Raw genomic sequence first — 13,178 nt, forward strand, 5'->3', positions numbered from 1 at the left:
TTACAGGCTTGCAAGAATTCAGACTGGAAAGAACCCCAAGCATCTTGATTGAAAAGATTTGATACACTCTTTTCAAATTCATGCTATCTAAATCACAGCAGGATGACTTGTAATCAAAGTTTTTCAAAAAGAACATAAATTTGGGGAAAAGGAAAAGGCCATTCAGCCCATTGCAAGTCATCCTGGTTAACACAGTTCTGCCAGAATAGTATCTCCCTTCTTCTGTAATGACCCCAGTGCCTCCAATTCCAAACTTGGCTCAGTAGGCTATTGAAAAATTGTATTTCTTTTTGAGTGAAAAGTACTTCCTTGTGTTGGTTCTGAATTTCATTTTTTCAGTCAGTTCCAGTTCTGCTTCCCTGTTTGGTCTTTTATAGTCAGCCAAACAGTGAGTCAAGTGTTACTGAATAAGGTTTTCCACCCTGTATTTCTCAGAGTAGATGAGTTTGTAATTCTCTCTTTTTCTCAATTTTGCAGCAACAAAAAAGGAACTCAGCTGTGATTACGAGACCGTGGACTTCAAACCAGACTTCTCTTCCACTCCTTTCCTTTGTGTGTGCTTCAAGCTAAACTTTTAAAACACTGGCATTTGATTTTTGTTCCCCTGTTTGCCTTTGTTGACTGCTGACACACACAGCCATGTGCCAGCCCCTCCAAGCATTGTGGCACCCCCTTTTCTCCACAGTGCACTTGCTGAATCTGACACAGAAAAGACATCTCAAATGACTAACGCAGGAAAAAAAAACCAAAAAAAAACCAAAACCAAGCATGTGATTTAGCAACTTATTTCAATGCTCTGAAAAATGCTAAAAAAAAATACCTTAAGAACACCCTTTTTTGTATTCACAGTCTGAATAGCTTCACATGCAAAAATTAATAGGTCGGGTTAAATAATCTCCAAAGTCACTCTCTGTAGATTTTGCCTTTTTTTTTTTTTTTTTTGGTTTTTTTTTTTTTTTTTTGTTTTGTTCTGGGAATGCTATAGCTTCAAGTTTCACCAAGGTCATCTTTCATCCAAAAAACTTAATATAATTAGTATCAATTCTGCATTTTGTGAGGCTCACACTGGAAGTTATTAACTGTGTTTCAAGTGGAGTGTCAGAGAAACGAAGGGCAGAAGGAGTAATCTTTTCAGCTTCAAAGGCACAGTTGATGACTTGAGCTCACTGGTTAGTGAGAAAGACGTGCATTTTTTATTAAAGGTGTTAGCAATACATTTGAAACTATAAGTATTTTTCTCCCTTTTTTCTTTCTTTTTTTCATTTCTAGAACTTGGCACCACTTCAGTCTTTTTTTTAACATCCCACATAGCACTGGAACAGTTGCTTTAGATGTCCTTGTTGTTAGCTATAACAATATTTAGTTGTATATTTTTGCTTGTAACAGCAAAGCACTTCATCAACACCCTGACAGCACAGAACTTGCCAAAATCTGCTTGCCCAGTAATAAATGTAAAAAAAAAAGACATCCATTTTTGTGGGTAGTGCCTTTAAAATACCATAAACACCTCTCTAAATAAAGTAAAATGAAGCTTTGTGATCCCATATAAATCCAGCAACAGTGAAGGACATTCAACAGCATCGTTTGCTTAATCTCTCTCCCTGCTGTAAGAAATCCAATATATCGCCCTTAAAACCCAACATTAAAGATGTGCTTGACAACACCTTTAAAACAAATCAAACCAAAATTTTAATAAGATCCTAAAGATCATAGATTCAGTTCTTTCAAATGAAACACAAGAATCAATTTCACAGCATATTTGCAGAGTCTTCTTTACGATGAATATTTGCTTTTGAGAAGACAATGCATATGGAATGTGAAGCCTTCAAGAATCAATCTGATTGTTAACCTCAAAGACACTAAAGTGAGAAGCAAGGCTCAAGTTTGCAACAGTAAGAATAACTAAGTGCTAAAGAGAAACACCAAGGGGAATCTGTTTCCTTAGGTCCTAAATTAAGTCTACATATGTTCTGGTGCATGCTCTTTAATAAAATAAAGGTTTTTGTGTCTCATTTATAAATCTGTGAGACAGGAAACCATATAAGAATTTAGACTAACTGACCTAGGAGGTCCCAGACTGAGCAGATCACAGATTTTTTTCTATGAATAACACACCAAAACTACATACAGTCCCACTGAAAATTAATAAGTTTATCTATATGTAAAGTTTTATTTGGAAGAAAGGAAAGTACAGCCTATTTTTTGGTGGAGGAAATAATGTGGATGTCTACAAGCCATTGTCAAGCTTATGGGGCAGCACTGACAATACACTAAAAATTGCCTATCTCTCTTTGGACTAGAAAATCCAGATACATCCACTTCTGAGCTACCTGCAAGTGAGATGGGATAAACTCATTTAACCAAACTGCTTATAGAGATGTAAATACTAGGTCACCAAAATCTCTTGAAATCAGTAGAATTCTAGCTTTTAAAGCAAGAGGAGCAAACCTCTACTTTATAAAAAGTTCTTATTTTGAAAATCACATTTTGAGCCTGAAGAGAGCAGGAAGTTAGCATGACCAATACAGTTTTCATATCTTGTTTACATGAATTTTAAAAACCACTAACTTGAGGTCAGCACCCAACTAGAGGTCAGATGAAAATGGTGAGTGTGACATCAGTACATACTGACTCAGGTGTAGCACTTTACACAGAGCTGGTGACACTCATGACTTCTGTCCTTCTTCCCAGGGACTGTTTTTGGAAATGCCTGTGCTTCCCTGCTAGCTGCCTGTGGGGGCTGAGCAGAAGGAGAGCTAACATCTTACAGCTTGTGGCACCTGAGGCGAGGTCTGAGGCTGAATTCAGAGCAAAGGATGCTCTTGGCAGGCAGTAAAAAGGCTTCCAGCAGAAGGGACTCTTAATTTGGAGAACCTCTGGCACTGCCAGTTTACAATAGGGACTGTCAGACTGCATAATTCATACGCAGTAGGGAAAAAAAAAGCACAAAAAAAAAAAAAGCCAAAAAAACCCCCAGCGTGATCAGAGCTTAGGCTGGGAATGTTTGAATTCCTGATGCATTGCTGAAGCCTCTCTGGAGCTCAGCTATATAATGGAATCTTTATCAGACCATCAACCAATTGTGATACTTATCTGCACAGCCTTGCATTTTGGGTTAAGTGATAATCCATCAAGGCTGGAAATCATTGTGTACTTTTTAAGTTGCCTACTTCATTACTGCAAGCTGACAGCTGGATGGATTTGTTAGCACTAGAAATATTTGTCCCAAACACAAAGAGCAGGTTCCTAATATATGATATTATGATATTTTCTTTCATGTATTCAGCACGCCTGTAGCTTAATCTATGTCTCATTTATGATATTCATTTACTTGGCAAACTATTCAGATCATGAAATCTATCTTTATTTGTTCCAGAAAGCACCAGCTCATTTCATGAATATTATGACCAAATAATGTGTAATAATGACGACGGTCTTCATCTTACATCATCATGGCTGTTAAGCAGAGAAAATTGCCATTTTATAAATGGCACAGGTCTCTGCTTTAGTTTCTAAAGGTAAAAAATGCAAAGCATGAGTACTTTTCATGGCAATGGAGGGAACTAGCCTCATGTGGGTCATGTTGCCAGAATTTTTTTTTTTGGTGGTTACACTGCATGAGTAATGTACATGTCGCCTTGAGGATTATTTTGGATTTATATTACAACTATAAAACATCTTTTAAAAGTATCTGAGAACTAGAAATTCCACACAGAAGCATTTGGGGTTGATTTGGGTCTGCTCACAACAGACATCAGGGTATTTCCACTTCCATTTTTCAGCATGTAGTGATAATGCAGTTTTACATTTAGTTTCACACTGCATGAAAAATTTCCTCCTTCCATAAACACATTCTGCTGATACTTACTGCCCTGCTGCCTCTAAAACATAGGAAGATATGTCACGTGGATGCACCAATACTCCAAATTCCTAGCCTTAAATAAATAAATAAATAAATAAATAAATAAATAAAGATTATTTTCATACTATGTTTGTACAACCTCTTGCCTGGAGCTGGTGTGGTTTTGGTCTGTGATCACTATGCATGTAAACACAATGTTTGCCATTATTCTAATTCTATGGGGTCATAGAAATCTCTAGGAATCCAGCCCATAAAGTATGAATCTGCTTGAGAATATTTGTTTTGCTTTGTTTTTTTCAATCTTGTTGTTTGTTTTGTTTTTTGTGGGAGGGGTGCTAAGGGGAGGGGTTTAATGGTTTAGTTTTCTTTTTTTTTCCCAGATTATGTTATAAGAAGGTTTTCCTGGCTCTGTATCTATCAGACCTGAAAACCAAAGAGCTCTTTGAGTTAGAACAGATGCTACAAGCTCCTCTGTTGATCTTAAATTTGTGAGCTTTGAGAATTCACAGCACTAATTGCACCACTAAGCCTGACTAGTGGAATGAAACCCTAATTAAATGGTGCTTCTTAAAAGGAACAAATGCTGTGCAACCCCTAAAACGGGCACTGTGGATGACTAAGCCTCATAAAAATATTGTTGTAGAACTTAAGAAACTCCAAGTCCTGTTCACAATAGGTGTATTTTGATATGAAAAAAACCCAGCAGTTTGGTCTACTAGCTGGCTGCAGATGCTAGGGAAGATTTTCCAGCTATTACTCAGCTGTAGCTTGTGGATATTTCACCTAGCTAATGGCTCTGACCAAAGCAGTCCTGTGAAGAGATTTTGGAAAAGAGTCTTCATCATGGTCTAACATAGGCTTATTGTGATTTTTTAACACACCATCTATAAGGCTGAGGAACAAGTAGATTGCAAAACTAATGGTAATGAAAAAAATCAGTATAAAATCAAGACATGGCAGTTCTTGAAAGATGGATGATGAAGACTTGAATGTCTAATGGAAAAAAAAAATCTAAGGCACTGTTGTTTGAATCTCAAATTGTTTGTCCTTCTGACAAATCTAGACCTTGGGTAAGCCACTAGGAGACTAGTGCAAAAGTAGGCAGAAAGAAGAAATAAAACCTAGAAAGTTCTAATTTTCCTACAGTTTAAATAAACCCAGCCACAAATTAGGTTTTATGTTACTGCTACAGCTTTAAAGTAGTATATAAATGAACTGGCTTTTAGCTGGCTATCATAGGAAACTGCTTTTAATGTTAGACAAGGATCATTTTTATTATCAGAGTTGAATGCAAGTAAGCACGCACAACTATATTTAAAGTCTACCCTTATCTCCTTTTGCCCCTCACATATTGTATAGCTTTTGCTTGCTTTATTGTTTCTCTCTTCATTAATATCTCAGCCTGACAAGTTATATTAATCAGATTATGAGAAAGAAAAATAAAATCACAAGGAAAGAAGTGGTAATGTTTAACATTTTTTAAAAGGAAAAAGTATGAGGACTACAAGTACTGTTCAAGTAGTTTCTTCCTATAATGACACAGTTATTCTATTAGGGATGGTTTAGGTGCTTTTTTTTTTTCATAGAGACTTCAAGGTAAAACTAGGAAAAAAAAAGAAAGTAACCTAATATTTTAGCTGGGATGGTTGTCAATTATGCTATTAAATACAAATATTTCCCACTTAAAGTCACAGTGTTTTTCAAAATGTTTACATCCTCCAACCCCTCCATATGCCACTGTAAACTCCTAAGTTTAGCTCCACAGATTTACTTTAAGAAATCTTTATTTCATACCAGAGCTAAACCCAATAAAACAAAGTGGATTATAATAAGGCAGGGATTTCACTGATATATAAAAACGTGCATTTTTGGCTTTGTGGTCACCCTGACAAATAAACTCTTGATCTCCCCAGTGCAGCTGCCTGGGAGCAGCATCACGTCTGTGCTGCACACAACAACTTCTGGAGATGTTTTCAGGCGTTGCTATATAAAGCTTTGAACATTCTGGTACAGTCACCATCCAAGTGAGTCAGCTGAGCCTGAATCACTCTGATACGTGCCATCAAACTGAATGGATCCGTCTTTTGAGATTGGGTTTGACATTCTCAAATTTCCACCTGTTTGGGTGGTGGTGGTGGAGGTGAGGTTTCAGTCTTCAGTAATAAGTAGAAAACAGCAAGTTTTATAACCTCTTTGACTTTTTTTGTTCCTTGACAGAAATAGGATTTAAACAAAACAAAACAAAACAATGCTCTGTTTGTGTGTGTGTGTGTGGGGGTGATTAACATAATGACAGCTCATGGGAAGGTTTTATGTACATTTGTGTGCACAGGCTTTTTCCCTCTGTGAATCCACAAACACAGATATGTTCTGACTTGAGGTGGCTTCTCCCAGACTGTTACTCACACCCGCTCTCCACCTACAGGACTTGGAAAGATTGTCACAGCATCACCTAAATTTGCTTCACACAAAGAATTTCTCCAATGGAAGCATCCCTTGTTTCACTGTAGGGGCAAATCCACAATCCTCTTGTGCCTCTTCCCAATCATAAAAGGGAAAAATTGCATAGATCCATGCACAGCTTTCACAAATAACATTACATAAATGTGATAGAAAGACTGATGTATATACTCAAACAGTGTATAATTATTCTTTCAGTAGCCCTCCAGATTTGTTTCTTCTCCTCATACATTTTATTCTCATTTTGCTGTACATTCCTCATCACAGTTATTAGGCTTTAAGATCCCCTTGACAAATATATAAAGGGCAATATTCCTCACTGGCATCAAATTATGTTTAGGGTTTTTTGAGTTAGTAGGTAATGTACCAGTAAAAGAATAATTAATTCCTGAAGGACTGCGCACAAAAACAAGCATATGTTTTCTGAGAAAGTGAAAAGTTTGACTAAACAGAAAGTTTATGAATTATCATGCTGTCATCCAACTGGATCAGTAGCCTTTTTCATGTTGTTTACTAAATGCCAGGCAAATCAGGGCAGCAATGAATCACATGGTTCCAGAATTAACTGATGACTTCTGGAGAATTTTCTTTCCCATGAATTAAGGCTTTTGGTAAAGAGGAGGTAAAATAATCAGAATGTAAAATGCATTGGATTCACAGATTCCATTGGCTTCTTATACCCTGTATCTTATGCCTGCAAAGACATTTCCTGCGACTGGGTGTGAAGCAATGCATACTCAAAGTGGACTATGAAAAAGCCATGCAGAACAAAGTAATGTCTTGTAAAACTTACCTGAGGAGATTCTTAATTTCATGACAAAATTAGTCAAATCTGTCTAGAAAGTTCATTATGCCAGCTATGGGAAACCCAGTTCAAAGATATTATCAAATAGCATACACTACTATGGTCTGTGGAATACATGTTGCCATAAGACATGATACAACAAAGCAAGAGAAAGAAAAAAACAAACCAAAAAAGTTTTGATGTTTGAGCATATATGGATAGTTTCTCAGCTTAATGTCCTTATATATTCTTTCATGCCAGGAATCTTGTTGTAATATGAAGCAGAGGTGTCAAAGGAAAAGAAGTACTTTATGTGGTACTTTTTGCTCAGCTAGCAGCAGATATTACTGAAAAACCTGATCTTCTCTGCAATGGCTCTTATGTCATTTGTACCTCTGTGGGGTGGGTGCTCTGACATTGCAGATGAGGTTCTGTCCTGTATTTCAGGATGGCAGAAGCCCCACAGCAGGCACTGAAAGTCTGTGAACATTATTTGTTTACGGGTCCCAGACAGATAGGGGATGAGGAGACCCAAGATGAACCTTGTCCAATTCCCTCTGCCATGGGAATAAAGCATTTTGAAAGAAAGTCAGGATGAAGGAAGTTAAATAGCTGAATATCTGAAGTCACTGTCTCCCATGTCACTGTGTCTCTGTTAAATGCCACTAATACAGGGAATCATTTTCCCCACTGAACTTAGCAAATTACTCTTCATCAGAGTCATACTGACTTCTGCTTTGAAAGCAAAACCAAAAAAAGCTGGTGCCTTCAGCTTCTTTGCAGAACATCTCTGTAAGTTTTCTGTCTTTGTTCTTTTATCTGTCTCCTTTTGTGCTCATTTTTCACTGTGATACACCCTGCTACCCCCTAATGAAACAGGACTCCAGTTGTCTTCCACTGTTTGGCTAAAACACCAATTACTTTGGCCTTGTCTTCATTATTCATGATTAATTTCTTTATTTTTGTTATTCATCTAGTGTATTTCTAAACACTTTTGTTAAATTTCTCACAACTTGCTCATTATATTTTGCACCTGGTTTCATGCCCATTTTCCTGTTTCTTCCACATTTATATCTTCCATTATTTATGTTTATAGTAACCTTGTTTCTGTCTTTTAGTGAGGTTTGATATCTTAGACTGTTAAAAAACCCAGTTTCATTTGTTTATTACATGTGTAGTATTTCCTCTCTGCATTGGGATCAACTATCATTTTCCTTTCAATACAAGATTTTGAGGAAACATACTTCCCACACTCATTTGTCCCTCTGATTATCTCCCCAACAGACTCTGTCTACCACTTCCTTGAGACTGAAGTGGTCTCAACTTTTCAGCCATTTTGCTGCATTCATTAATTTCTTTCTGGGAAAAGTGAGTGCTCATGTTTCAGCAATTGATCACCCAATTTCTTTTCTTTTACTTTCTATTAAAGCAGCATCTCTGTAAGTGTAGCATCAAACTGCATGCATTCTCCCATGTGTAAGAGATGAAACTTAGAAGAGAATTCCCCTGTTTCAGACCATTCCATTGATACTGGACAAACAAATAGTGAAAATGAACACTCAACAGGAAAGGAAATGAGGTCCTAAACAACACTTAGGAGGTGAGACAATGAATTAAAAACATCAATATAATCATAACAATGACATAGTTATGACCACATAACAAGCAGAACAAAACAATTCATGAAGGGCAGCAAACTTCAGCACAGCACACCAAGAGCATCGTCCTTCCAGGATGTGAGCCCTCAGAAAGTTGGAAGCTTCTGTGCTTTACACAAACTACTTTTATAAAGACAATTCCTGTCATTCTGTTCCTTTTCAGGAAACATTCCTCCTGCAGGCTCTTAGACCCATGAACACTGGGCTGTTTTCCATGGTCTAGCTTTCTCTTTCTGAAGGAAAAGGATTACTACCACACCGCCTCTCACCATTAAAATAACAGCAATTTCACATTAAAAGGAATAGTAAAGATTAGAAAATGTCATTTTAGGTCTGATGTCAGTTTACCACACGAAGGCCACATTATTAAAATATCTGTGCCCTGTGGAGGAATAATTTAGGTGATTTGATACTATGACAATTTTTATTCTTGCTAGTTAGGCAGGCCACTACAACTGACTAATAACAACACATCTATAAAGAAAACATGTCATAGCTGTCTTAACTTTCCTGGCCTAACTGCACCTCATCATGTCAATGCTTGCAGTGTGGTAAAATAATATAATTTCCTCTCTTTTTATACAACGAAAGCTTTCAAGAGACCACATAGGAACCTTCTGCCATTTCATTTACCACGAGAGATTTGTAGCTACCCAGAAGATCATAATCTGTAAAACCTTCTGCACACATCTTCCCTATTTAACAGTTATCTGATCAGCCACTGAATAAAAGAGTAAAATAACCTTTATATTTTTCTCATAAAGAAATGAAGCATTACTAGAAACATATGAAAAGCTGTAACAGAAAAAAACCCAACAGATGGGGGTCAGGGAGGGGAAAGAGAACTTTTAGCTCATTTACTCTAGCTCTAGTGAGATAACACCCCTAAATAAGGAATGCCTTAAACTGTAAAGGCTAACAAGGGTGGTGCATCACAGAGCCTCTTTGTTATCAAGCAAGATTTCATCAACAGAAATTTCAGTGCTGAGACACCTAGCTTGTTTTAAATGGTAGCACCCAAAATAACCAGCCTTAAAAAGGTCATGTTTATTTAAAAATAACTTGCTTGCATTTTGCATTAAAGTTAATTTACTAACCTTAAAAAATTAAATGCAAATGTATACAAATAGTTTAAGCATCCTGTCAAAGTTCACATACATGCTGCTAGAGCAATGGCAACATTCAAGGTCATATGAAATCTTTCTTAACCCACCTATCACCCTTTGGATTATTCTGTTAAATATATACTGAGCTGAATGCTTTCACCCTCTCTTCAGCAATTTCTATCCTTGATTAAAAAAAAAAAAAAAAAAAAAAATCAAAGCTCTAATTTCCTATTTATCAAGTGCTTCCCAGGCCATAACAAAGAAGGATACTGTACCTCTGATGCTGGTGGCTGTTGCCGATGTGGTTGTGCTGGCTGTTAAGGCTACATTGGTTGTGACTGTTGCAGTGGTAAGGGAGGGGATGACAGTAGTGGGAAGCAAAGTGTTGAAAACATCTGGTGAGTGGAAAAAAAAATATAAAATAAAATCATATCATGCAAACAAAGGAGAACCATAACAGTGGTTTAATTTGTAAATACAAGTATGTTGAAAATGACTAAATTAAAACATGATTAACATAAATTATTACAGGTACAACAGGGTACCTTTAAATTCTTGACATTTATCACTCTCAACTTTTATAATCAATCTTTGAGTACACAGAATTTAAAACTCTGTTAAAATGACCACATTTCCACAGAACAAGAGAGTGACAGTTTAAGTGACAAGAATCCATTTCTTCACTGAGCCATTTTAAATGTCTCACATAGTAGAAACCATATACAGATGAAACATGCTGTGTCAGAGTGGGAGATGAAGAAAAACAACACCATCATGCTAAAATAAACACACACATGTTAACGAGAAATGGCTGTATGTTAAAACACCCACTTTCAGACAGACTCAATGAAGGGAAAAAGGGGAGAAAATTCTACTAACTATAAGAGCTGCTTTTTCCGGATTGCTTTTCTTCTTCCCACACATTTGCTTAAGACACAGTTGTCTGCTAAGATCCAGAGCAGAGTATATTTCAAAATCTTTACCCTAATTTGCAGGCACAGTCATCTTTCGGTCATCCTTAATACTTACAATTTATTGTTAGTACACATCAGTATTATTCTAAAACATCTTCAAACTAAAAATCAGAAATGATAATAATACTGCTGATAAAAAAAGCATGCACGCAAGTCAGAAAAAAATTTATACAAAAAGTGATGACAGCATCCTATAAAACACTTCAGGTTTTACTCAAGCAAGTGCAGGACTGCCAGAATTAGGAGCATGACTGCATCTCTGCAGAGGAACCAACAACATCTGATGCAGAATGCTCCAGTACAGTTCAGATCATAACCAGATGTACACATAGAAAATACTTTGATTACACTGCTAAAAGCAATAAAGACCAATAGGACTTTGCCTATAAGGTGATTGCAGGTTTTAAAGAACGAAAAACAAAAGCCCCAAAGAGAAGCAGAGAAAAGCACTTCTGAGAAGACAAAAGCATCTGACATTTTTCAGATTATTTATATGGCAGGTTTGAAAGGGAAGGACTCTCTTCTCAGCAGTTGATGGTGAGTAACCCATTCCATACTGATTTCACTGAAAATATTTCTGAAGGGTGCTATTCAGTGCAATAAAAGAGCAAATGTCTGACCCACAATCTGTCTTCCCTTGCTTTGGAAAGAAATGCAATTGGTCCCTGAGTACCATCAATTCACACTGAAATCAATGGAAACTGAAGTAGCTCAGAGCTTTTCAGTATTGGGCCCTACAGAACACACTTCAGTCACAGAATCCTTGAGTTCACCATTGCATAATTACTCTATTAAAGCTTCAAGGTAGTATGCTTACCTTATTTCCATGCTGGATGACAGATTATTTTCCAAATTTAAGAGTCTCCTTGTTAGTTACTATATATGTCACCTACTATTTTCTGTATTCCTGTAGTTGTGATAAAAAATAGCTCTCTGGAATCTATACCTGTGTGATGTTCTACTTCTGAAGCCATCAGAAAACAAAGATCCATCTTTTATCTCTGCACTGATTTTTAATCTAATGTACACTGATATTTAATCTAATTCCCAGTATAAAATATTCTCAAGACAGAAAAATTAGAACAGGCTTTTTAAAACCTTCACAGTTGTAGCCATATTAATCACCAGGAATAATAATAACATTACCTGGAGTATGAGTACCACAATAATGAAATAGAACTGAGTATAACAAGCATCAGAAATAAATTAACATGTTAAAAAGATACGTGCCACAGGTACTGATCTGTGCAATTTCTTCTCATATAGGGAAACTCCTTCCCTGATAGGTATCTTTTAAAAATTAAACCAAAGAGGAAAAAAAAAAAAAAAAAACAAACACCTACTTCATAAGGAGAGCAAAACCTTGCTTATTAGGAAAGAAAGCATCATTCTTGTACTTAAAACTAATTAGTGTGACTCACGATTCCATTCATTATCTTTCTTAAATACCAATTACTTAAGACTGCAATGACAAGTTATGGTTTTATGACAGAGCTATCCAATCTGCAAGCATGCTGTTTGCACATTTTACCAAATAATAGCTCACATGAATCACTGGTTAACTTAGAACTTTCTGTTTTCTCTTGAGATTGAAGCATTTCAAACAAGATTTCTTATTTTAAATGAAAGGCTACCTAGGAAGCATTCTAGCTAACATGAACTAGGATAGGTCAGTTTTTTAATACAGATGTGATCTCATCAGAATAAGAATAATGAAAACTTGTGCAGATATTAGTTTCCTGATGCAAGTCATAAACTCTGATGCCAAACATCAAAATGGAAGCCTGGCAGAAGCCTTAAAGAAAATGAGTCTTCTCAAAAGGGATGCAAAAACAAGGTACAACATTTGGTTTCTTTCTTTGCAGAGTGAGGTGAATTGCACTGTGCAAACAACTGCAGTCTGTCTGCTTTGCTCACAGCAATACCAGAACTTGCTCCTAAAGTCCGCAGCACAAGAGAGAAACCAGGAATCAGCGGCCTGAGGAGCACCACATTGCCCAGGCAATTTAAGTCTGCTCTGGCGTCTACAAAGGTTTGGTTTGTACCAGCTTACATTCAAGACTCTGCCCAGTGGAATACTCCATTAACAACATGAGAGTCTGCAACATGAATGTGCAAAGTAAGCAAATAACTCAGAGCTATCCAGACAACACCTTTTGGAATGCCTGGATCATATCTCATCCTTAAACCCTACTCTGGACAGCACAGATCCAAACATTCTGAAATGATGCCCACGTTGAAAAGACCTGTGTTTAAGGCACCTGCTGAGTCTGACAGAATGACTCCTATCAGTTCTTACAAGATTTATGGATTCTTGGGAAAAATTTGTCTTTG

The 13,178-nt window shown here is 36.7% G+C and overlaps 1 protein-coding gene across 1 annotated transcript in view; it reads right to left on the minus strand.

The window, feature by feature from the left end:
- Positions 1-13,178, minus strand: part of CADM2 (cell adhesion molecule 2) — a 563,702-nt gene that overhangs the window by 35,468 nt on the left and 515,056 nt on the right. Inside the window, exon 8 of the mRNA XM_030234833.2 lies at positions 10,146-10,265. Coding sequence (XP_030090693.1) covers positions 10,146-10,265 — 120 coding nt within the window. The remainder of the gene's footprint in view (positions 1-10,145; positions 10,266-13,178) is intronic.

This window comes from Serinus canaria, chromosome 1 (genome assembly GCF_022539315.1).
Source record: "Serinus canaria isolate serCan28SL12 chromosome 1, serCan2020, whole genome shotgun sequence".
NCBI lineage: Eukaryota > Metazoa > Chordata > Aves > Passeriformes > Fringillidae > Serinus > Serinus canaria.